General features: G+C 44.4%; 1 protein-coding gene across 3 annotated transcripts in view; it reads left to right on the forward strand.

Annotated features, from left to right (window-relative positions):
- The first annotated feature begins 260 nt into the window (after positions 1-260).
- Positions 261-26995, forward strand: part of B9D1 (B9 domain containing 1) — a 34884-nt gene continuing 8149 nt past the window's right edge. For 2 of the 3 annotated variants that reach the window (XM_029576900.1, XM_029576903.1), the window contains exons 1-5: positions 261-415; positions 2579-2647; positions 7961-8072; positions 14942-15038; positions 19367-19429. In XM_029576900.1, the coding sequence (XP_029432760.1) occupies positions 356-415; positions 2579-2647; positions 7961-8072; positions 14942-15038; positions 19367-19429 (401 nt within the window). In that variant the 5' untranslated portion in view covers positions 261-355. The remainder of the gene's footprint in view (positions 416-2578; positions 2648-7960; positions 8073-14941; positions 15039-19366; positions 19430-26995) is intronic. The other variant, XM_029576901.1, reaches the window with a different exon arrangement.

Raw genomic sequence — 26995 nt, forward strand, 5'->3', positions numbered from 1 at the left:
GCAGGCCCTGAAGGCGAAACAGAATCGCGGGCCGGAACGTGCGAGGTTTGGCCCCGCCGACGTGCCGTAGAGAAGCTGTTTCCATGGCAATGGTGCGTTGATTTGACCTGGCTGGCGTCCCGTAGAAGAATTATTGCCATGGGAAGAGTGTCCTGATTGGCCCTGACAAGCGTCCCATAGAGAAGGCCCGTTTCCAAGGGAACTGCATGCGGTGCCGCCCCCGGAAAGCGTCCTGTAGAGGAGCTGTTTCCATAGTAACGGTGTGCGCGGATTGGGCCCGCCGGCGTGCCGTAAGGACGTCCCGTCTCCATGGGAACGGTGGGGGCGGGTACTTCTCTTCCGCGCTGGAACTGCCATGGCTACCAGTCCCACCGTTTTCCTGCTGATGGTGAATGGTCAGATCGAGTCTGCCAATGTGAGCGGTGGGCGAGGGTGGGAAGGGGCCTGTCCTTGGTTCTGAAAGCCGCGAGGGTTACGGAGGTGGCCGGACTGCGCCCAGCAAAGGACGGGGGGGAGGCCGAGGGAGGGGGAGTAATCAGAGTAGCAAAGTGAGAATGAGGGAAGGCAGGGTCTGCCCCTTCCCCACCCATCGGCTCTCTCCTGCCCCCAGGGCTGGATTTACGCAATAGTAACAGAGCTCCGTCCCGTGGGCGCCACAACGGAGACCCCCCCCCCCCCCCCCCCCCGCTGCTCTGCTTTCCAGGGAGAGGGGAAGGAGGGAGCCCTTGCCCTAAGTCATGCGCCTGTGAGCTCCATCATCTTAGATCCAGCCCTGCCTCACCCCACTCCCACGCCGCTCACACCTTTTCCCAGGCAGAGAACGATCCAAGGGGCCATCCAGTCTGCCCGGCAAGATGGTTCTCTTTTAGGGTGGTACCTGCTACTCTGCCCAGGTTACCCCATGCAGAAATGTAACGCCTAAAGTTAACAGATTCCCGTTTTCTTCATTTAGCCTTTAGGGATCCCTTGTGTTTATCCAATGCCTCTTAGATGGGAACTTTTAAACATGCACGCGTTTGTCAACCTGCATCCAGAGACGCGTCCATTTTATAGCATATGCGCATATATCTGTGGATGTTATAAAATAGGTTGGACATGCGTACATGTATGTGCAGGTTTAAGTGGACGCATGCATGTGCACGCAAATCCCGCATCTACCGCATAAGGGGAAATTTTATAAGGGTCGCATGTTGATGGTATTTGCCATTTTCCCAGTTTCGCCCAATTCGCCCAGTTTAGGACTAGGACTTGCAAACCCCTCCAATTTAATAGCCTCCCTTCCCCCCTGTTAGCCCTGACTCTTAAAACCCCACTGACTTTCCTACATTTTTTTGGTTTAGAAGTTACACAACATCCATAGCAGAAGTAAATTTACACAGCAGGGGAACCTGGGGCTCACAAGGATGTGTATTTCTTGGCCAGGCCCAGACCATGCCCATGCTCTGCCCCTTTTTGGAACCTTTTTACTTGTGGTGCGGTGGCAGATATGTACGTCCTCAGGGGCCTTTTAAAATCCACTCGACACGCTGGGCCAACTCGTGCATGTAACTTCCGGTTTGGGCGCACAAAGGGCTTTAAAATTTGCCTGTTATTGCTTAGCAGGTTGAGCCATTGAACAAGTAAACAAGGAAAAAGCCTTTGGCTATAAAGGCTCTTACAATTATCCTCTGATACTTCTAAAACATCTTAAAATTAAACTGTATGCTCTTATAGTTTAATGCAAAAACAAAGCTTGGTAAGATATTATTTTGTTTGACTTTACTTCAGTGAGGGCAGCCATGTTTGGGAAAAGTGATACAAACTATATCTACACTCATTTGATCAGTAGTCCACATTGACTGAGATGTCACAAATTACATCAAAAATGCTAAAATAAGATTTTCAACCTTTACTCTTCTATATTTAAATCAACACCAATGCAGAATAAATCATAGAAGTAGGACCACAATATATGAGACCAAGGTATTCTTCTGTGCTTGGTCACCAGGCTATAAATCATCGGTCCCATTAATTAATAATAATTTTTATAATGGTTTTTTTAGATACACAATAAAAGTCCAACTTACCTGCAGTTTACTGTGTCCTGACACAAATCCGTGTTTCGCGTCTACTGCTTCAGGGTAGATTTAAATTGACTGTCTGCATGGTGACTAGGTACAGAAAATGTATCTTGTCTCTATGATTTATTCCACACTAGTGTTAATTTAGATATAGAAGAGCAAAGGTTGAAATCTTATTTTTGGAATGCTTGCTATATTTGTTTGCTGAAATTGGACTTATTTTGTGGTTGTACAAATTACTTCGACCTACTGCATGAGCCAGTTGGATTCTGTTGTGTGTAGTGCTGTTTCTCACAGTCTCCCAAACCAATACTGAGGAGACCAGTTAAAGAACTGGAAAAATGGTGCCTGAAAGAGAATGTCCTTAACATGAGTATCCTTTCAGAGGGCACATTGGAATTGACATTATGGTGACAATTGTTTGTTTTGTATGCATCGGCCAGACTACAGAATGCAGTTTGTCTTAAAATAATAATTTCAACTGGAAAACAGGAGCCCTTTCTTATCTTCTTTTCTAGTTTCCAGAATTTGATGAGCTCTACTGCAAGTATTGCTTTGTGTATGGCCATGACTGGGCACCCACAGCAGTAAGTTTCAGACTGATTTAAAACTCAGGGCTGGTTTTAATCCTCTGGGATAATGTTACTGTTACTGCTCACTACTAATTCTTATGTGTATAGTGCTACTAGACATAAGAACATAAGATATGTCATACTGGGTCAGACCAACAAGGGTCCATCAAGCCCAGCATTCTGTGTCCAACAGTAGACAATCCAAGCCACAAGTCCCTGGCAATTACCCAAACATTAAATAGACCCCAAGCTACTATTCCTTATTGATTAATAGCAGTTTATGGACTTCTCCTCTAGGAACTTGTCCAAACCATTTTTAAACCCAGTTAAACTAACTGTACCACATCCTCTGGCAATGAATTCTAGAGCTTAACAATGCATTGAGTGAAAAAGAATTTTCTACAATTTATTTATTTATTTATTTATTTATTTATTTCGAGGCTTTTTTATACCGAAGTATAGCGGGATGCCTTCACTCCGGTTTACAGGATAAACAACTTATACATAGTGGTGACCAGTTGGAAACTTATACAAATATGAATATAACATCTTATATAACTTAAATAACTTGGTAAACAGATTGGTGACTAGAACAGTCACTGGGGCACTCTAGCAGGGAGCTGAGATAGGGTGGGGAGGGGGCCAGGGGGAATCAGCTGAGGCGGGCTGGATAGAGGGCTGTGTAGCAAAAATTGAAGAACAAGAGACAAGGAGGAGAGGGCGGGAGGGGGGGTGAAGGAGGATGGGACGCCATAGGGGTGGTAGGGAGAGGGGGGGGGTGGGAGGTCAGGGAGGGGTTGGGGGAGGGTAGGACGGGGGAAGTAGGTGGAGGTGTTTGGGTATTAGTTAGGGAGGGGGGTGGTAGAAGGGAGAGAGGGGGGGGAAGAGGTGGGAAGAGGGATGTGGATGGCTTAGCCGACTCCGTCGCGGAAGGTTAGGTTGAAATACCAGGTTTTGAGTTCTTTTTTGAAAGATTTTACTGTCATTGAGTGATCTTAAGTAATGGGGAAGGGTGTTCCATAATTTGGGTCCTGCGACGGAGAATGCTCTGTTCCTCGTGGCTGTTAGTTTGGCTATGCTGGGGGAAGGTATGTCTAGGGTCATTTTGCCTTCGGTTCTGGTGGCCCGTTGTGCTTTGTGAAGGTGAATCATGTCAATTAGGGCGGGGTTGGCTGCATTGTAGATTGAGTTGTGGACAGTTGTTAACGTTTTAAATTCAATCCTTTGTGCTATGGGAAGCCAGTGTAGGCTTTGTTTTAAATTTGTTTTAAATGAGCTCCTTGCTAACTTCAGGGAGTGCCCCCTGGTCCTTCTATTAACTGAGAGAGTAAATAACTCATTTACATTTAACTGTTCAAGTCCTTTCATGATTTTGTACACCTCTATCATATCCCCCCCTCAGCCGTCTCTTCTCCAAGCTGAAAAGCCCTAACTTCCTTAGCCTTTCCTCATAGGGCAGCCGTTCCATGCCCCTTGTTATTTTGGTCACCCTTCTCTGTACTTTCTCCAGTGCAACTAGATATTTTTTAAGATGCGGCAACCAGAATTGCACACAGTATTAAAGTGCTCCTCTTTCTCACCTGCAAATGCCTTCACTCTGCAGCACCTCACTACCTCTCCTCTCTCTCTACACTCCTCTTTGTGCACTCCACTCATCGGACAAGATACTCCTATCTATGCCCTTCTCCTCTACTGCCAGTTCCAGACTCCATTTGGCTGCGCCGTGTGCTTGCAATAGTCTTCCTGAACTGGTGGGTCGTGCTCCCTCTCTTGTCATGTTTAAATCCCATCTAAAGACCTACCTATTTGAAAACAACTTTTAAATCTTATGCCTGATTGTCTGCTTTTAATCTTGTTAACTTTCTTTTCTTTTTAACCATTGTCTCGCTTTATACCCCAAGTCGCTTGTCCTGTATGTTTGTCTTATTAGAATGTATGCTCTATTGAGCAGGGGCTGTCTTTTTGTAGGTTTAATTAACTATGATGGCCAACCTAACCCTTTCCTCCTGGGCAGTAGCCCTGGGAGACATCCTTGGTGCGAGAGGACATTGCACAACCTGGAGAGCAGGTCCTTGCTACAGGATATTTCCTGCTGCACCAGGTCAATGCTCTCCAGTCATGAGACCTGCCTCCTCCAAGGCAGCACCAGGGCTGCCAGACTGGAGTTGGCACTTGACTACGATGTCCCTAAAGGTCTCATCTATATACTTCTCTGTCTGCCTCAGCTCCTCCAGGTCTGCCACTCTAGCCTCCAGAGATCGGACTCGTTCTCTGAGAGACAGGAGCTCTTTGCACCGGGTGCACACATACAACCTCTCACTGGCGGGTAAAAAAAAAATCATATATGTGACACTCGATGCAAAAGATTGGGAGACTCCCCTCTTGTTGTTGGACTGTTGCCTTCATCCTAATTTTGTTCAGTTCCTAGTTAAGTTTAGGTTGCTATGAGAGTAGGAGTGCGTACAATTAGGGTCCTTTAAATGTATTAGTGTATTCACTATTTATTTGGTAATGACCTACAAAAGGATGATTAAACTCTTGATAAGACCTAGGGCAATCCTGAGTTTAAGTTATAAAGCTGATTTTTTTTTTTTTAATGTGAAAGTGTCACCTGTCTGTAAATCAAAGCATGCGCTAGGGGTGGGTGTGCAGTGCTGTTCAGTCCCTGCTCCTAGGAGCTCACAGTCTGGCTCCGAGGGGAGGAGGGTCCGGCTCTGCTGGTATCCAGCCCTGACACAGTTAGCCGTATAAATTAACCCCATCTCCTCCCCATTGTGCCCATTCCCCACCCCTGACTTCTCCGGCTAAATCCTGATAAATAGGGAGTACTTATCCGGCTAAGATCCATTTTGAATATCGGCCTCAGGGAATATATTTATTTTAGAAAAGTAGGTAAAATCAAGAAGACTAACATTAGAGAGAGCCAAAGTTTAAGATTTAAAAGCAGCCTCAAAGTTACATTTTATAAAAAGAAATGAGAAACTCAACTTTTTTCTAACAATTCCAATAATGTCTGATATGAGCTGAGTGATGGTGTAGGTAAGTGACATGAATTGCACCCCTGAATTCCTTACATTATTCCTAACCACTAACTGAAATAATAGTAGCAATTAGCCTGAAAACTGGATATGTACTTTCTTTACATACATTAGCAGTTCCCATAAAAACCCTGAGTGCTAAATTGTTTCCCAAATGAATGTCGTAGCTCTTTTGTCTCTTTGTCTTAGACATGCAATTTAACTGTTTGTCAAATCGCTAATCTTTTTACTTCCATGAAATGGATCTGTTTTTACTGACGTTCTGAGTACAAAGAATAATAAATCCCAAGAACAATGTGCAGCATCTCTTGCTTATTGTTACCTGGTCTGACGGTTTGATAAGAGCCAAGAGTTGGGTTATTGGGATGTGGATTTCTTTTCTCCGTCGAATCTTGCCTTCCAATCACCAAACTGATGTGGTTAAGGATATTAACAGGTGGCTGAATGGCCACCCGCATGCTTTCCTCCAAACCTTGATTCTTTCGCTTACATCCCAAGACTTTGTAATCTCACTGTAATCCTCAGGTGAATACCTGAACTTCTAAGTCCAGCGTAAGCAAACCAGGGCTAGAAGGAAAATGCTGCTGGTTTTATTTTGGGAAACGCTTTGGAGAGCATCCTGCTTGCAGGCACCAGATTGCCCAGAGAAGTAAAATTTGGCACATGATGCCATTCAGTGCCCAACAGGAGCCTCTGCCAGAGCTGAACCAAGCCCAAGTGAAGAGAATACAGTGGCCACAGCCCTCTTCTGCTGGGCCACATGGAACCACAAAGTTGGTCGCCCCTCGCACTGCTGATCCACCCAAAGTCACTGAAGCAGCCCACTGCCACCAGGATGCATAGAAAAGGAGCCACGATCCCAGTCATCCAGAGTCACTGCTGCCATGGCTCAGTGGACCACCCTGTCAGAGGGTTACATAAGGCCTGATATTCAGCGCTACTTAACTGGATAAGTATGGCCTTCTCCAGCTAAGTGGTGGACAGGATGGTGGCATTCCAGAGCATGGCTATAGATAGATGGTAATATTCACACTTACCTGGCTGTGTTAGTCAGATAAGTTAGACTTGGATAAACGTATCCGGCTGGTGTAGCTGTGCTGCTGAATATCCCAGACAAGTTATCTAGCTCACTTGTTCAAGCAGATAGCAGCTGAATATCCCAGAGAAGAAGCTGTTGTCCTACACTGCACACAGGAGCCGCTGCAGCCCTCTACAGGAGTTTCAGCCCCAGTCTACAAAGAGCAGAGGCTTTTGTGCTTTTGGGCCTTAAGTTGTTGAGCCACACACAAAGCCATTGTAACTTCAGCCCAGGCCACTTCAAGAAGAAGATTGTGAAGAGGGGAGGGAATAGAAAAGTAAAAATGAGCAAAAGATGAAATAAATGAAAACAGTTTACATACATTTATGGGATAAAAGGGTTTTCCATGGCTCCTAGATGTTTTGGCTGGTGCCTAAGTTTTGTTTGTCAAGCCCTGCTGCTTGCAAGCTGGCGATGTGACAGATCTTTCCTAGGGTGCCCTAATAATGTCAGGTCATGCTGAAGTAAAAGCACAAACACACTGGAAATGCGAGAACTGCCAGTGAAGACTTTACTGAAGGAGGAGAAGGCCTCAGATCTGCTTATATGCCATCACCAGCATTCCTACCTTTCTAACCATCGCTCAAAGTCCTTCCATCATACCTTACCGCAATTACAAGCTCTTTCTGTTTTTTTGGAATTTGAATTTCCAATCTTCTCTTTTGTTTGCCTTAGCAGTCTTTGATCTACAACAGATTTCAAATGGAGCACTGCTCTCAAATAGGTGACCCAGAGAGTAAAAACCAGAATGTGCCAAACTGCCTTCTGACCTCCTCCTTCCAACAAAGAACTGAGGGGCCTCGTTCCCTCGTCAACACACACAACATTTGTAGTTTGCAACATTTATTTATTTTTATTTATTTGATGAGTTTTATATACCGTTAAAATAACGCCATCATAACAGTTTACAAAATAAGGTTACAGGGATAAGGGGGGTTAAACAAGGGATGCAAAGTACAAACTGTTATTAAGCATAGGGGATAACATGTGTAAGGATTTAGTTCAGTTTTTTTGTTTCATTTCTTATTTATGAAACCCTAGATGTGATGAATTCCATTTATTTATTGATGAGGTTGGATTGGAGGGCGATGATGTTGTGTTGTTCATTGGGTGAGTTGCTATGCTTTGTTGAACAACCACGTTTTTAACTCCTTTTTTTAACTCCTCATTTAGGGTCTTCTACTGTTTTTACAAGCTTCCCTTGTTTTGTAGGGCTTGGAGGAAGGCATATCCCAGATCACCTCTAAAAACCATGGGATTCAGCAAACCATGGTGTGGAATTTTCCTCTTGACATCAGCTTTAAAAGTACCAATCCCTACGGCTGTAAGTATGAAACCCATTGTTGGACTGAATGTAGAAAAACGGGGTTCAGTAAACAAGCCACCATGTCTAAGGAATAAGGCAGAGTGTCGGTCATTCGTATTTGTACATAAAAGCATAAGATGTGCCGTACTGGGTCAGACCAGCATCCTATCTCCAAAAATGGCCGGTTTGGGTCACACATACCCAGCAGATCCCAAAAAGATGATCTATTTTTTGTAGCTCACTCCTAGGGTAACCAATGTTCCCTGTACGTACCCACACCAGCCCAGACTCCTAAATCCCACCGTGCTAGTTGCATTTTACCACATCCTGAGGCAACCGATTCCACAGCTTGATTTTGTGCTTTCTACGACATGTTTTAAATCTGATAGTTGTTAGTTTCATAGCGTTTCCTTATGTTTTAGTATTTTTTGGAAGGTTAATTCCCTGTACGTATCCAGATCAGTCCAGAGTCCTGGGTTTGCCCTCCCTACCAGCAGGTGGAGACAGAGAATGTTTCGCTGACACTGTCACTTAACCTGGTGTGCCACCTGCAGACCGCCAGTATTTCTCTGTCTCCAGCTTATGATGTTGGTGGTGCAAAACCTGCAGTCTGAGTAATTTAAAAAATAAAAAAAGGGGGGATTACAATTTTAAACTGGAAGAGTTCCTCACAGAAGGTTGGTAGGTCATCCCTTCTGGTTGCGGCTTGGACGAGCAAGGGGTTTGGAAGCCCCCTTCTTTGCTTCAGTCCTTTTGCCACCGAGGGGGGATAACTGACGGTGCTGGTTCCTTCTCCCCCCACCCCTGCCAAGAGAATGACCCGTGCTGCAGCCTTGCTTCAGGGAAGTGTTTGTTTATAAAAAAAAAAAAAAAGTACGAATTGTTTTTCCCTTTCTTTTTCGATCGGGGCTCGTTAGCAGTGTGGCGGGGGGAGTAGCAGGCGGCCCGGTGGGCGATCCGTTCCGCTTCATATGTCTTTTTGCAGCGGTGGCCGTTTTCGCGCGGCAGCAGACCGCCGGGGGCCATGCTGTGTGGCAGTTACTGTGCAGCCTGTGGAGAGGTGCACACGCGTCTCTCTCAAAGCGGAATCTGTTCCCAATGCTGCTCTGGGCGAGAGGGCAGCTCGGGGACAGCATAGAGACCGGCGGAAAGGCAGCGGGCACCAGCGGGGTCCGCGAGGGTTGCCGATGCAGGCGATGGCGTCGTCCCTTTTCAGAGGGAGCGGCTGCCATCTTGGCTTTCTTCTCTGCAGCTGCTGAGAAGGCGGGAGCCCTTCCCCTCTCGCTCTCCCCAGTTGACGGAAGACCTGCAGGGGCCTGGGGGACCTGGGTACGCCTGTTTGAGAGGATGAGGCCCTCCTGGGTCAGGATTCTGAGGATACTGCTGCTTTTCACAAGCGTTCCTCACCAGGAAGGGCACGGGATGCAGATTTTCCGGGAACAGGAGTCCTCGGCATCAGGGTTCAAAAGGTGCGACCAGGGTTCGGCGAGTGTGGACTCAGGAGAGTCGGATGGTGGGGAGCTGCTGGTGGAGGTTCCTCAGGGGGCAGATATCCCTCCGGACCATCAGGATCCGGATGAGGAACAGGGTCAAACCCCCTGTGGAAGGAGATGATCCGAAGGTTCAGCCAGAATTTGGTTCCTGCTTATTCTTTGTTGTTCTCGGCATCTGTTTAGGATTTTGGATGTCCCAGAGCCTTGCCTGAGCTTAAAAGGTTTTGACATGCTGGAGGTTTGTAGAAACTGATCAAAATTATGGACATTCAAATGCGGTTATTTTGGCCAAGTTTGCCTTTGGTTTTCAAATAGGTTTAACAAGGATGTGCATTTAAATTGCAGCTTTCACTTGTTTGTTTCTGCTCTTTGATGCATTTGAATTATAAATGATCCAGAAACAATTCTGGCTGGATTGCAGTATTCTCGTAGCATCATTTGCTTTACCGAAACTAGTTTGTTTAGTAAGGACTCCCTGGATGCAGTAAACAAATTGGTTGTATTGTTTCCTTCATATTCAATGTGAATATATGTATAAAAAAATGACAGGCGTGGAGTGGCACATCTGATGACGTGGACTCTGTCCTGGAAAGCTCACGCTTTAATAAATTGGCGAGTCTATAAGGGGCCACGCAACTCCTGTCATTCTTGCTACACCAGACTAACAGGGCTATCCCTCTGAAGATTACAGAGCTGGAGCTGTTTTGAAAGCTAAGCCCTGGGGAAGAATGTCTGAAATGAGCTGAGCTATTTACAGGGTGCAGAGTTTGACTTGCTTGAGTGTCAGTAGAAGGACGCCTGGCTCCTTGGTCCAGCGTTAGACATGAGCAAATGATTCCCTTCAGCCATGTGAGGAAGGCACCTTTCCAACTGTGGGCAAAAAGGGGCTTTTGGAACAGTGCGGAGGTATTTCTAGGGTGGGAAAGCCTTGTTTTACACAGCAGTATGATTGCTGCAGTACTTTTCCTTGTAGCAATAATCAAAGCAAAAGCACGCCGGTATTTTACTATTCCTTTATTGCTGCAAACCCCATGGAGAAAAGTTACCTGAGGCATTTGTCCCATGCAGGTAGTTTAATTTCTCCTTCCTAGGCCCTCTGAAATATTACTCACAACGGTATTGAACAGAGCTGCCTCAGAGTGATCACCGGTTACTACATTCTCTGTTATCTGTCCCTCAATCAGTTTATAGTCCCATTCCCAGGCTGCTCAGTTTATTTACAAGCCTCCTGTACAGGAGCACCGCCAAAGCTTTGTTGAAATCCAAGCAAACCATAACCAGTGCACTCAGTCAAAGAAATCAAGCAGATGTGTCTGACACAGCCTCCTGGATCCTGCCACCCTTTCCTTCCAAACACTTTGCATTAATGTTAGCATCCCTGAAGCCAGTCTAACCAGCCTGTAATTTCCAACCTCCTCCCATTACCACCTTTATAAAGGAGGACAATTTCCTTCCTTCTGTAGTCCCATGGAGCCACTCCAGTCTCCCGAGATCTGCAGCAGACCTGTTGGACCCTCTCTGATCTCCCATAATCTCCCTTCTGGCCCCATGGCTTGGTCCCCTTCCACACATTTCTCCTGTGCTACAATCCCACTTCACTCATATACCCAGAAAAAGTCTTATTGCACTTGCACCTTTATCATTAGGACACTGTCCCCTGCCTCTTTCTTCTTTTCACAGTCCTTTTTCTAAGATCCTTTTTCATGTTCTGAATGCTAATTTTTTGCTCTTATTTTTCCAGCTACCTCTTTTGAAAACCCTATTGACCTCTTTTTCCTGTACTTGTATTTATTTCTTAATCTAAAGCTTTGTCGCTCTTTCTGTAGTTTGTTTTAGTTTAGTGGAGTAAGACATGAGTTTATTTATTTATTTTAAAAGTTTTTATATACCGCGAATTTGCCAGGGTCTGGCTCTTGGCCCTTCCCTGCATTATCACCCCACCCAATATGTTTGGGCCATTAATATTGCCCATGGTGCAGATAACTGTTGATAAGAGCCTTGCCCGCATCCAATAATGTCTTAAGTAAGGATTTGACCTCAAGAACAGCAAAAGAAAAAGTGAAACCGGCAGAGGTCAAGATGGCAGAAAGTAAGCTGCAGAGGCAGAGACAGGCCGCTAAATGAAGGGATGGTTACCGAAATAGCAGTGGTAATTACATCTGACAAGCTATGTGATAAATTAGAGGAAGTTACTGCAACAGTAGCAGCCTTTGGTAAAAGAAAGTGTCTGATCTGCAAGTGAGCTCCACGATGCCCCCAGGAATATTGCTGAGCTGAAGGACACAGTCCTCTGGTATGAAGATAAGCTAAAAGACCTAGGAAATAGGACTAGGAGGAACAACCTGCAGGTTGTGGGTATTGCTGAATCAGTGGCAGAAGACGAGCTACAGGGACTCTTGCAAACGTGGCTTCCAAAGGAGTTGGGCCTAGGAAAACTGCCTGTGGAGTGTGTGCATAGGCTGGGCCCAAGACAAGACAGTAAAGAGGCTATGACCAGCAACGGCTCAAATTTTCAATTTTGCTCTCAAAGCTGCCATAATTCAGACGATGCGGAAAGGTAAACAACTGTTGTATGAGAATAAGAAGGTTCTGACTTTTCAAGATTATTCTGCCAAAGACGCAGCGTTGAGAAGAAAATTTGTACCAATTTGTTCAAAATTTCATGATTTGAAAATTCGATGCATGTTGATGTACTCAGCAAAATTGCGGGTGACTTATGGAAGGAAACAACTTTGGTTTAATTCAGCATCAGAGGCCCTGACTTTTAAGCTGAAACTGGGAGATGCACTGGGTGTCACTTCGGGGTTGCTGCAAGAGTCTTGAGTGCTTCTAATGAGATTGGCAGGTTTTCTGCAATATAAAATGTATAGTTTCATGGATCACATTTCATAGTGACTGTGTGGAGACTAATTTCATCGGTGCAGCTACTACGGAATCTTGCTAGACCTTGAAAGGTATAATCTGGCTTGTGTCACAGGGCATCTGTGCTTGGCAGTCAGGGCTGCCCCCAGAGGGAAACGCGCTTATTGGAGAGGCCCGCTCAGGAACTGGAGCATCATCAAAGTAGCACACCGAAGAGGAACTCTGGATTTGGACCAAGCAGGACACTGGAGACTGAACGGTGATGCAGGAAGCTTTATCTGCAGGAGTGCTGTACATGAATACAAGTGCAGGAGTCTTCAAATACAAGGAGCACAAATACATTAACTAGGGCAAGGCTTGAAGGCTTAGAAATCAGGAAACAAACCAGCAGCGCTTCTGCGGGGCAGATGCCAAGATGGCTACTGAGCCAGTACGGTGTGTCTTCCGAGCATGCCTTATATACTGCTGTGAATAAGAGGCACACCCAGTGCTTGTCCAATTGGATGGCTGCGGGGGCAGGTCTGACTCTCCAGGAAACAGAACAAATGCATCAGAACTCCTGGGAAAGGCCATGGTCCAAACATCCCAGGGGCATGGGTTTGAAGCTCATTGACCCTGATACTTGTATTGCACACATTCTTAAGGACTGACTTTTTCAATCTTCTAATTTCCCTGTACCAGCAGTGGAAGAAGCCGTAATAAACCCATTACATCAGTGCTATATTTTTCATGCTAAACCAGAGTACATATGATTCATGATAGTAGCTCCCCAGATGTGTGCGGAAGTATATTATGAAGGTATCTTTGTTCACCCTGTTTGAAGTAATCTTGATTTTCCACCTGAAGATCAGGTTAAAGGCTTCCTTACTGGGGCACAGAAGGGGTTGGTATACAGGTCGTTCGCGTGACAGAGGGAGATGGGAAATGTTAGCATTTCAAAAGCTAAAGGAACAGTTTGGTTCAGATGACAAGTATTTTTTCATCTGTTTACAGTTAAGGCATTCTGTGATTTCCCTAGACTAGCAAGTTTTAAGTTGCTGCTGAATGGTTTTTTTCAAATTGAGAAAGCATTAATATTTCTAAATTGCATAAAACGTTTAGGGAATGAACACTGAACATAGTGAATGCCTGGGATAAGGAGGTAGAGCTCACTCTGGCTGGAGATGGTTTGGAAAGATGTTTCCACAGAATGGGGCCCATGCAATCCCCTTTGTCACGCGTGTTGGACATGCATCCATAGCCCCTGATGCAATACAGGGATTAGCACGTTCATATGTAAATTCCATGTAGAGGAGGCTATTGGCTAATACCCATGATGCAAGAAAATTCCCTGTGTGGCCAGGGTGTCCATTTTATCAGCCCGGGGCTGGCATAACGGTATGAGATGCTCAGGGGCTCATTGATAAAAACAAAAGATCCTGCTTTCTGCGATTCCTCCTATTAGTAGCGTCACAATATTAAGTAGGAGCAGCCACAAAAAGCAGATTCCACTAAAAAAAAGAAGTCTTGGGTTAAAAAAATGAATTCTGGGCTCCCAGTATAAAGCAGTCCAGGTATCTTGTGCCGGTAGTGAGAGAAATCGGACTCTTGTAGTGAGCGTCCGATGCCGAGGAGGTGCGAGGAACGCACAGTTTTCCCTAGCACCTCCTTTTAAATATTGCATTGCGTGCTCAGGAGAGGTGGCGGGCGCTCATATCAGCCCCCACAGTCTTTGAGAGAGACACAGTTCAACGCATAAAATGGTGGGTATAAAATGGAAAGCGGAACAAGGTACCCTACTCTGACCCATGCATTTTGGTCCTGCATTACAATACAGCCCTTCTGGAAGAAAATGAGATAAACTGAGTGCAGTATTTTCCCCTGAGTAGAAACTCTTTTATTGAATGACATTTCAGTTTTAAAAATGAAAGGTGAAGGGAGGAAGGTATTCCTGAGAGTCGTCCTCCTTCCTTCTGGCAATGATACTTCCAGTGATGGGAATGGGAAATGTTGCAGCTGGGAATGGTTTGCTGTGTAAGAAGCTCTTTTTCGGTTTTTGGGAGCCGTGCATACAATCACTTTCTCCTAGAGCTGGTGGTGAATAAATAGGGAAAGGTTTGCTATGGTTTTAGCCTGATGTACCTAAGGAGTCACTGTTTGCCAGGTCCTTGGTTGTTTAATGTTTTATTCTAATAAACAATTGAAATGAGAGGATGGAGGGGTTAGGTTGGTGGTGAGGGCAAGGGAGGGGTTGGATTCTTGCTTTTTGGGAAGAGAATGATGTTCAGAGGAGAGAGGGGGAGAAAATGTTAAAAATGAATGTGACTTTTTGTTTAATGTAGGCTGTCCTTGATGTATGTTCATAAAACCCTTGTGTTCATAACCGAGCTCCCTTATTCTTTAAAGGAACAGAGGACTGATCCTCTTTAATCCTTGGTTAGAGCGGCCTAGTACTGGCTGAGGATTGGGCAGTGACTGGTAATTGCTGATTGGGAAATGAGAGTGTACCATGGATTTGTAAAATTGTGTGTATTGTATTCTTCCTTTTGTAAGGGCCGCAGATTGTTGTAAGTGTGTATGGCCCAGATGTTTTTGGGAGCGATGTTGTCAGAGGCTATGGAGCTGTCCATGTACCGTTTACACCTGGGAGGTGAGTGAAAAATGTTCCAAGTTTATAACTCTCTGTATTTTTTTCCTTTTAAAATCATTTCCTCTTCTTCCAGTCAGACCAGGCCAGATGCATGGGTTATGTTTTCCAACCAGCAGATATATCACCCCTTATAGGCGACAGGGTCAGAACAGCTTCAAAAGCATCGATAGCTCAAAGTAAGGAAGTGACAGGGGACACCACCATATCCACGGTATTGCTTCTTCCCAAGAAATTGAGGGCTGCAGGCAGCTTTGTGGGCAGAACTTCGCCTGCTGTCACTATTGGTGCTTTGCAGAGTACTGACTTAGCCTTTCTTGCATACTTATCCAAAATCCCTTCAAGCCAGGGAAGAGGCTATGTCTATTCCATTTCTTGTTTCTGTTTCTCCCTTGGAAGCCCTCAGATTTTTGCTTGGAGTATTAAACATGTTTATCTTAACTTGTTACATAGGATACTGGCAGGCTGAGGTCAGCATGGGAGTCTATAAGGGGTGATGTCAGTAAACCTGTAAGTCTCTTTCTTCATCTGCTGGTTGGGAGGCAGAACCCATGCATCTAGACTGATCTGGCTAGACTCAAGAAAAGAAAATTATCAGGTAAGAACTCATTTCTTTTCTGGTTCAGAGAGGAACGGGAGGTAGGAAAGCTGTGATGAGAAGTAAAAATAGGATACGCTGATAGTCTTTTCTTGGCAAATCTTTCTATTTAATCTTTGATCTTTAAAGCTAAGGCTGTAGTCCTTGTTTATGATGACTGTAGTGTAACCATGCAACACATAGACAGAGGCAGATGTTGAACTGGTGAGACAAAAACAGTGAACGATTTCAAAGGGGCATGGGATAAACACTGTGGATCCCTAAAGGTTAGAGGATGGACATGAGGAAAAGAGCGCATGGGGGTAACTTGCTGGTGTGACGGTTTCTACCCTTAACCAATAAGCTTCCTACTGTTGATGCAACTCATTATTGCTCTCTGCTTTAACGGCAGGGGGAAAGAGGAGAAAGGAGAATTCATTTCACACAGCAACCAACAAGGACATGAATTTTTCAGTCTGGGAAAACAAATATGCATGGGTGGGGGGGGGTAACTTGCTGATGTGACTGCTACTACCCTTAACCAATAAGCCTGAGACTTGTGATGTAACTACAACATCGCTCTCGGCTTCACCGGCAAGAGATAACGGGGAACTGGACTCAGATAGAAACCAGCAAGGGCTCTGACTTTAATGGTTTGGGAAAATAAGTATGGGGAATAACTCGCAAGGCAGATGCCACCTCCTGATGATACGGGAGGGGACATGTATGGCACGGCTGGTGCTACCATAAGCTTGCTGGGCAGATTGGATGTACTATTTGGTCCTTTTCTGCCATTATTTCTCTATTTCTCCTATCCCAGGCCTTCTCCTATATCAAAGTCTAGTGCTGTGAGCACTAGGTAAATCCTCCTCCAATGTGATGCTCTGTTGGAGCTGGGATAAGAACTCAGCTTTACTAGCAAATGCTTTTTGGAAGCTCCTTCTGTTAACCTCTCAGGAATAATGTAAACATCAAAACAAAAATGAGAATTCTTAATAATTTAACTGCAGATTGAATTCTCCTCTTTCAATCCCACGCTATTCACTTGCTGAGTGGCATACCTCTAGGTTTTACTATTCACTTGCTGAGTGGCATACCTCTAGGTTTTACTATTCACTTGCTGAGTGGCATACCTCTAGGTTTTACTATTTACTTGCTGAGTGGCATACCTCTAGGTTTTACTATTCACTTGCAGAGTGGCATACCTCTAGGTTTTACTATTTACTTGTTGAGTGGCATACCTCTAGGTTTTACTATTCACTTGCTGAGTGGCATACCTCTAGGTTTTACTATTCACTTGCTGAGTGGCATACCTCTAGGTTTTACTATTCACTTGCTGAGTGGCATACCTCTAGGTTTCACTATTTACTTGCTGAGTGGCATACCTCTAGGTTTTACTATTTACTTGCTGAGTGGCATACCTCTAGGTTTTACTATTCACTTGCTGAGTGGCATACCTCTAGGTTTTACTATTTACTTGCTGAGTGGCATACCTCTAGGTTTTACTATTCACTTGCTGAGTGGCATACCTCTAGGTTTTACTATTTACTTGCTGAGTGGCATACCTCTAGGTTTTACTATTCACTTGCTGAGTGGCATACCTCTAGGTTTTACTATTCACTTGCTGAGTGGCATACCTCTAGGTTTTACTATTTACTTGCAGAGTGGCATACCTCTAGGTTTTACTATTTACTTGTTGAGTGGCATACCTCTAGGTTTTACTATTCACTTGTTGAGTGGCATACCTCTAGGTTTTACTATTCACTTGCTGAGTGGCATACCTCTAGGTTTTACTATTTACTTGCAGAGTGGCATACCTCTAGGTTTTACTATTCACTTGCTGAGTGGCATACCTCTAGGTTTTACTATTCACTTGCTGAGTGGCATACCTCTAGGTTTTGCTATTTACTTGCTGAGTGGCATACCTCTAGGTTTTACTATTCACTTGCTGAGTGGCATACCTCTAGGTTTTACTATTCACTTGCTGAGTGGCATACCTCTAGGTTTTACTATTTACTTGCTGAGTGGCATACCTCTAGGTTTTACTATTCACTTGCTGAGTGGCATACCTCTAGGCTTTACTATTTACTTGCAGAGTGGCATACCTCTAGGTTTTACTATTCACTTGCTAGTGGCATACCTCTAGGTTTTACTATTCACTTGCTGAGTGGCATACTCTAGGTTTTACTATTCACTTGCTGAGTGGCATACCTACTAGGTTTTACTATTCACTTGCTGAGTGGCATACCTCTAGGTTTTTACTATCACTTGCTTGAGTGGCATACCTCTAGGTTTTACTATTTACTTGCTGAGTGGCATACCTCTAGGTTTTAGCTATTTCACTTGCTGAGTGGCATACTCTAGGTTTACTATTTCCCTGCTGAGTGGCATACCTCTAGGTTTTACTATTTACCTGCTGAGTGGCATACCTCTAGGTTTTACTATTTACCTGCTGAGTGGCATACCTCTAGGTTTTTACTATTCACTTGCTGAGTGGCATACCTCTAGGCTTTACTATTTACTTGCAGAGTGGCATACCTCTAGGTTTTGCTATTTACTTGCTGAGTGGCATACCTCTAGGTTTTAGTATTCACTTGCTGAGTGGCATACCTCTAGGTTTTACTATTTGCCTGCTGAGTGGCATACCTCTAGGTTTTACTATTTACCTGCTGAGTGGCATACCTCTAGGTTTTACTATTTACCTGCTGAGTGGCATACCTCTAGGTTTTACTATTTACCTGCTGAGTGGCATACCTCTAGGTTTTACTATTCACTTGCTGAGTGGCATACCTCTAGGTTTTACTATTCACTTGCTGAGTGGCATACCTCTAGGTTCTGACATACGTCTCTTGGACTTAGCCTAGTAACTTTGCTTTGATACTGACCACTCTTCCCAGGTTCTTTGAACGCCTTTCAAATTCAAGAGAAAGCTACCACATTCTACACTTCCTAACCCTTTTTTCCTCTTTGGGAGCAGTTTAAGCAAAATATGCATTTGCCATTAGCTAATAACCTCACAGAACTGATAAGTATGTTCTGTACTGGGGAGAGAGGACTTGACAGGCCCCTGTTTGAGTACTTGAATAAATGTACCCTCCTATGATGCCACTGATTATTAATCTTATTATAATTGGAACATCTCCCAGCAGTAAGCACAGCTGCTTAGACTAAGTACTTATTCACCTGTTAGAATCAGTGATCCAAAAAGCCTCCATGGAATGAATGCAGAATACTATGGATGCAAATTGTGATCTGAACCCTCACAATCAGTATGCATTCATCCCGGATCGTCTTGCGTGTATCAGCAAATTCTCAGTGCAGCTCAGAAAACACATTCAGCGTTTTCAGTCCATTTTCACTACATTTTGCAAGTGATTTCAGTCAGCGGTCTGCTGTGGTAATAGCAGAAATCCATAGAGCAGGCACAGATAAACCTACAGATTACATTTTTTAAAAAGACTCTTACAGCTGAAAGGACACTGGGCAGAAGCAGCTAAACGTGTAATCTTGAACTGCACAGCATGTAATTGTTTTGATCTGATTACTAGACCTTGATCTCCAGTCACTTCTGTGGCTGAATGACAGCTGCAGTATCTCAGCTCTAGCGCCAGTTTGCAGGGAAATGCACCAGGGGCTTCTGTTGCTTATTAATACGAAGGCAGACTCCTGTACTTCAAATTATTTTGTTCTAACTACAAAGCTAGTTTTGCAGGTTCATCAGAATATATAAAAATGTGGTTTCATTCTTCTTTAGGCATAGAAGAACCATTCCAATGTTTGTACCAGAATCTTCTTCAAGGCTGCAAAAGTTTACAAGGTAATGTTTTTACGCACACCCAGAATATGGCAAAAGATCTGAAGATCAGTCTGCATTCTCAGCGAGGAGCTTAGGAGTTATTTTGTCTTTCACCATTCTAGTCTCAAATTTGAATTGCACCTTGGGATCATTGTTTTCAAGGCAAAGAAAAGCCAGGTGTCCTGGGAAGATGACTTTCTTCTTTGCTGGGACAGAAAAAGTAGAGATCTTGCTACAGAAATAGGGGTAAACGTCCTAAGTACCCTTCTTGGTTGGTACAAAATCTGAAAGTGCTTTTAACTCATGGACTCTGCCCCAGTTTTTAAAATGAGAGGGTGTGCGTGCTCTCCCAGTGACAATGATCCCAGGAAACGTCTGCACATGCTTTAGGAATGAACGTAAGACCTGAGACCAAAGGGCCTGACTCCAACACCGGCCAAGTTGGATGCAAAGTTACTCACTCCCAGGAATAAGTGGTGATTTTCCCAGATCTGCCTGGCTAGTAGTGATTTATACTTTTCCCCTAGGACCTTGTCCAACCCTCTCTCAAACCCTGCTATGCTAGTTGCCTTGACCATGTTCTCTGACAACAGGTTCCAGTGCTCGATTGTGGGCTGAGTGAAAAACGGCTTTCTCTGATTTGTTTTAAATCTGCCACTTATTAGTTTAATGGAATGTCCCCTATTCTTTATTCTTTTTAAAGGGGTAAATAACCATCCCAGGGCAAGTGCAGCCCCTCCCCAGCTCTGCCCCTGCGTAAAGTTACGCATGTAGTGGCACTGTGCACATACGTTTACCTGCTCTTAGGAAGAGCAAGTTTTAAAGAAGCCCTGGCTATGAAACTTACCCTCCCTATCATTCTGCACTTTGTAATTTGGTTTGTTCACTTACAAATGTTGTTACATACAAATATCCCATCTATTTTTCTCCCTAAAGTATAACAAGTTAGTCCAGTAACAAAGTATCACCTACGACCTGTTTGTTTATTTTTATTTCTCTCTAAAGCAGAGGATTTTAGCCAAAAAACCCACTTTAAAATAATAACCAGTTCAATCCACTCATACTGAATCCATTTTCATACCCCAGATCAGTCCAGACTCCTGGGTTTTGCCTCCCCACCAGCAGATGGAGACAGAGAAAGTTTCACTGACTCTGCAGGTAACCCAGTTTGCCACCTGCAGTGCCTCATTATTTCTGTCTCCAGCAGATGGCAGAGGTGTAAAACCTGCAGTCTGGAGTATATAGAAAAAAAACCTAAAACATTTTAGGATATGTCCCACTTGGAATCTTAATTTGGTTTTAAGGGGGCTGTGTGAGACTCCCTTTGAGCCAATGAAAAAGGCGACTATTAAAGATTTAACCCTGAAGGTGAATTTGTTTGGCCAGAAGGATTTTGGAACATCAGGCATTGGCATTGTTAGAGATCCTTTTCTAGAGATTTTGGAGTCTGGGTCTCGTTGCATACAGTACCCTGCATTCCATCTTAGTCACAGTGGAGCTTCCAGCCTTTCCGAATCTGGATTCATCCGCACCTCACACGAAAGAACTTTGGGTGTTGAATATACGGCGGGCGTTGTTGAGGTATTTCAAGGTTACTAATAATTTCCGGAAGTCAGATCACGTCTTTGTACTTTGGAATGGTCCAAAGAAGGGGTTCAAGGCATCCAAAGCTACAACTGTACATTGGCTGAAGGAGGCTATTGGATCGATTTACATTTGTTAGGGTAGCCCTATACCAGAAGATCTGAGTACTCACTCGACTACATCTCAGATGTGTCAACAGATGTCTTCACGAGAAATTTGTCAGTCGGCTTCTTGGAAGTCATTACACACTTTTGCCAGATATTATCGGTTGGATGTCCAGGCTCCAGATTCCATGGGCTTTGGTAAGAGTGTTCTACGAGCAGGACTGTCACGTTCCCACCCTGATTAGGAGAGCTCCCAGGAGTCTGAACTGATCATGGGGTATGAATAGGAAAGGAAAATTGGTTCTTACTCGTTAATTTTCATCCCTGGAATACCACAGATCAGTCCAGAGCCCCACCCGATTAGCAGAATCCGCTCGTGTTCACAGTTTGTATATGATGCAGAGTTGTTGAGGGATTCAGTGATGTTCTAAGTTGTTGGAACTGGGTTCTGATTTTGAGGCTTCTCCTCCCTTTTGCTCGTTGAGGGGGATTTGGGGTCTTAGGTTTCGTGTTTACTGATTATCATCTTGGTTTGGGTACAGGTCAATACCGAGGGACTGCAGGGGGCACACTGGGTTATGTACAGTGTTAGTGAAGCTTTCTCTGTCTCCATCTGCTGGCAGGGAGGCAAAACCCAGGAGTCTGGATTGATCTGTGGTATTCCAGAAACGAAACTTAGCAGGTAAGAACCAATTTTACATTCTGTGTCTTCCCGCCAGACATGTCACTGCAGTGGATGGACTGGACGGGAAGGAAGAAGGGTACATGATGAGCGATAGATGGGGGATTTCTCTTTTCAGAGCACTTTAATCTAAACTGCCAACCCATCTGTAGCACATGTTTGAAACCGCAAATGTTTCTTTTCCACCGCTGCTATATAATGGCTTTCACTGAATCTGAACCGAGTTTGTCTGCAACCTGTTGTGGAATTGCCTTATTTGAGGCAGAAGCAAACCTAGGAATAAAATAATTGGCCAGGAACTTGCATTGACTTTCAAATGTCGTTATCATGCTGTGTCCATGAACAGTTCTGACTTTTGATCCCAAAATAAACAGTTGAGCAATGCAGCCTGCAGCTTTCCGGCAACGGGTTTCCATGTTCTCTCAGCCATGACAGCCTCCTGCTTCATTACTGCAGGAGATGGCAGCCACTTTCTTAAACAGGCAGGGCTGGGATTAGTGCCAGTCCCATCAGCAGTGATTATCTGAAAAGTCCATGACGGCAGTACATTCTGTCTTTTTGTGGAATCTGGTTTTCTTTTTTGTTTTTTAATTTTAAGGCATTTGCAAAATGTCCTCCCTTTTCAAATCCCACTTCTCTGCAGAGCTTCGCTAACCCCCAGCTCATGACCTCTCTTTGCTGTTGCTTGTGTTTCCATCTCCGATGCATCTTATCCATTCTTACAGCCTTCTCTTAAATTGTATGCTCTGCAGGTTGTTTTATTTACTTATTGTTGCCTTCACATTGTGTTTATATTTGCATTGCAGCTTTTTAAATAAGTTATAGTGTAGGATCATATTTTGCTGTTATGCAAAATTAAACTAAGCTTATTCCCTTGCGTCTAATATATTGCATAAATTCTATTGTTCCAGCTGCAAAAGCATTACTATCTAATAGCGTTACTAGGAGACAGCAGTCTGAAATGTTTGAAAAGATAAAAAGGTTTGGAACCACTTTTCTGATATCCTGTCTTGTTAATGACTGTCATGTGTTATCTTCTCCTGAGACCCTTGCCTTCATGGAAGCAGCAGCATTCATTTTTCCTTGAAGTGGCCTCAACTGTTCCAGATTGCAAAGTACCCGGACGCATGTAGGGCCACGGGATGAATTCACTTCTGTCCAGTGATGTTTTACTCTTGCATGCAGATTTTCACAGCTCTGGATTTCACAGAATAGAGGCCACTGTGATTTGGTGGATTACGGGGAAATGATGTGAACGTCACATTATGTAAGCAACTTTCCCAACACTCAAGTAATTTTACAACGAAGTGGGAGGGAAGGAACATGGAAAATAAAACTTAAGCTATTCCTGTCATGGTCTGGCAGGCTGGAGTCAGGGAGCATCCCTGCAGAAGGGCAGGACTGGCGCTGGTATTCTGCGTAACGAGTCCTTGGGTTCTGGGGGCCGGTAGGGACTTGGGTCCTGCAGAACATCACAGTCTGGAGCTGGATCCAGACGATAGGCAGGACTGAACCAAGGGCAAGGCCTGGGAAACAGACAAGGGACAGGACCGGGCTGGCAGAACAAGAACTGAACAAGTCAAGGACAGGAGTGAACAAGGACTGGACAAGGATAGAACTAGGATACACAACAGTAAACAAGAAAGCCCAATAGGGCACAAGACAGAGCTAGAGCAATGCAGGAGAGCCTGGAAGGCTGAAGAGCAAGGCAGGAAGCCACAATTTTCTCAGTGGAAAAGGGTAAACAGTGGAGTGCCTCAGGGATCTGTACTTGGACCGGCGCTTTTCAATATATTTATAAATGATCTGGAAAGGAATAAGACGAGTGAGGTTATCAAATTTGCAGATGATACAAAATTATTCAGAGTAGTTAAATCACAAGCAGATTGTGATAAATTGCAGGAGGACCTTGCAAGACTGGAAGATTGAGCATCCAAATGGCAGATGAAATTTAATGTGGACAAGTGCAGGGTGTTGCATATAGGGAAAAATAACCGTTGCTGTAGTTACATATTAGGAGCAACCACCCAGGAAAGAGATCTAGGTGTCATAGTGGATAACACATTGAAATCGTCGGTTCAGTGTGCTGTGGTGTTCAAAAAAACAAACAGAATGTTAGGAATTATTAGGAAGGGAATGGGGAATAAAATGGAAAATATCATAATGCCTCTGTATCACTCCATGGTGAGACCGCACCTTGAATACTGTGTACAATTCTGGTCGCCGCATCTCAAAAACGATATAATTGCGATGGAGAAGGTACAGAGAAGAGCAACCAAAATGATAAAGGGGATGGAACAGCTCCCCTATGAGGAAAGACTAAAGAGGTTAGGGCTGTTCAGCTTGGAGAAGAGACGACTGAGGGGGGATATGATAAGAGGTGTTTAAAATCATGAGAGGTCTAGAACGGGTAGATGTGAATCTGTTTTTTACTCTTTCGGATAATAGAAAGACTAGGGGCACTCCATGAAGTTAGCATGGGGCACATTTAAAACTAATCGGAGAAAGTTCTTTTTCACTCAACGCACAATTAAACTCTGGAATTTGTTGCCAGAGGATGTGCTTGGTGCAGTTAGTATAGCTGTGTTTAAAAAAGGATTGGATAAGTTCTTGGAGAAGAAGTCCATTACCTGCTATTAATTAAGTTGACTTAGAAAATAGCCACTGCTATTACTAGCAACGGTAACATGGAATAGACTTAGTTTTTGGGTACTTGCCAGGTTCTTATGGCCTGGATTGGCCACTGTTGGAAACAGGATGCTGGGCTTGATGGACCCTTGGTCTGACCCAGTATGGCATGTTCTTATGAGAGGTCTTGAACGAGTAGCTGTGAATTGGTTATTTACTCTTTCAGATAATAGAAGGATTAGGGGGCACTCCGTGAAGTTACCAAGTAGCATATTTAAAAATAATCTGAAAAAATTATTTTTCACTCAACACACAAGCTCTGGAATTTGTTGCCAGAGGATGTGGTTAGTGCAGTTAGTATAGCTGGGTTTAAAAAAGGTTTGGATAAGTTCTTGGAAGAGCAGTCCATGAACTTCTTAGGGAATGGCCTTTGCTTTTACTGGCATCAGTAGCATGGGATCTTCTTAATGTTTGGGTAATTGCCAGGTTCTTGTGACTTGGATTGGCCACTGTTGGAAACAGGATGCTGGGCTTGATGGACCCTTTGTCTGACCCAGCATGGCATGTTCTTATGTTCTTATGGCAAGACAGGAGGCTTGGGTAGGCCACAAGGCAAGGCTGGCCAAGTCAGAGAGCTGAGGTAACTCAATAAAGAGGCACTGAGGGACTGGACGGGCTGGGGGTCAGTAAGGAGATAACGTGCACAGCTGGGAGCGGTGCTCACTGAGGATCCCTGGTGGAGAGGAGGCTGCAGCAGGCGGAACTGTATCAAGTCCTTATTTACTTTACTGTATTTGCACCTTTGTTTTGCTTCACTAATTAGCAGGAAATTTTCCAAGCTATTTCCACAGGTAAAACAGTGCTTTACTTTGCAGGAAGGGACTTTCAGAAAATTGTCCGCCCTGTATACTGCTTAAAGCCGCTCTTTGTGTGCAATTTTCACCTGCAGTAAAAGGCAGTGTTCCCAGAAGTTGCACTTAAGTGTGTTCTCTTTAATTTTCAAAAGGATACCAACCCAATAAAGGGTTGAATTAGCACAGGTTTGAACCTTGTGGGCAGTAGTGCCAGTCATCAGGGCTTCAACCCTGCATCAATTAGCAGATGTTACACGAGTACTTACAAAAAGACTACACAAAATAAACGTTCAAAAAAGTGACCCAGCAGCGACACCAGTGGACAGGGCCTCCATCAGAAATAATGCTGAGGCGTTCCAAGACATCTCCATTATTTACAGTACAAAAGAAGGAACTTGAGCAAGACCCAGATGCGCACTCTTGTACCTTTCCTCCTCATTCATGGATGCCACTGTTTCTGGGCAGAAGATAAATGTGGAAGGTTAGGATCACATCTCCTCCTTTGGAGTCCCCTGTCTTACTGCCCTCACCGGTAGAGTTTTTCAGCATTAGCAGACGTAATATTCAGGAAACAGAGACCCTGCCTCTGAGTCACCAAGTAGCTCCAGGTTCCAGAAGCCTCATAACTTAGTCTCATCCCAGCTGTTGTACCTCAGGAAGAAGTTTGGGAGCAGCATACACCACACCTAGCCAAATATCCGAAAAGGAAGTCCCAGACGTGTGCATCTTTACATCCACCTCAGTCCCGTTAATCTAGGAACATTTGCTCTAATCTCCAGCCTTGCTTTTTATCTTCACTGTGCCCGCCTGCTGTTTCTTGCTTCAGGAGTTTTATAACAAGCCACAAGGGATGTTTGGTGGGGAAGAGAGTGCGGATTTCAATGCTTGCAGTTCCCTGCACATCATCGACAACGGAAATGTCTAACAGGAACAGAAGTCTGCAGTGAACCTGTATGAAAAATATATCCCTTGTTACTTCCTTACCCGATTTAACGCAGCCCGCCCCACCCAGCTCAGTGTAGTGCTGCTCTGTGCTTGGAAAGTTATTTACCTCTGTTTTGCACTGATGTTGAAAGCAATGCATTGGATACACAAATTTAAAAGTGGTTTGCGGTCCTCGAGCGACACTGAGAGAGCTGGAGGGCAGGTGCGTTTTGAACCTTCTCCCTTTCACGGCCTGATGATGTACGTGCACTGTTTCGTATGTCGGTTTTTCTTATATTCCTATTTCCTGAGTTTTTCCAAGCCTCGTTACTTTTGTTGGGTTTTAAAATGAAATGGATAGACCATTTAGCCTATGATGAGTTGTTTTTTTTCCTTAAAACCTGGCTTTTTTCCCCCCTGTGGTTGGGAAACGGATGTTTCTCCAGTCCCACTGATATCATTATTTAGCTTGTTAGGTGAGCGGCTCTAAAATGGAACCGACCCTTTAGATGAGCCGTGCTTCGTATTAGTGCTGTCCTTTGTACAGCTTTATTCACTAATTGGTGAAATCCATGTAAATAGAGTGGTCCCTTCCTGCCTTTTGAGAGAAAGCAGGAATCTGACGAGATGTACCGAGCAGCTGCCTTCATCGTGCTGTTGCATAGGTTCCCTTAGTTACTGGATAATCTGTTTTCCTCCAAGAACCCCTCGGCGAGCTGGGAGTCAGTTCTGTGAAATCCCCAGCCCACATTAGCAGTCGCCAAGTATAAGCAGACACCTGTGCAATCTCCAGTGAGGCATTAACTCCGTT

Source organism: Rhinatrema bivittatum, chromosome 14 (genome assembly GCF_901001135.1).
Source record: "Rhinatrema bivittatum chromosome 14, aRhiBiv1.1, whole genome shotgun sequence".
Lineage (NCBI taxonomy): Eukaryota > Metazoa > Chordata > Amphibia > Gymnophiona > Rhinatrematidae > Rhinatrema > Rhinatrema bivittatum.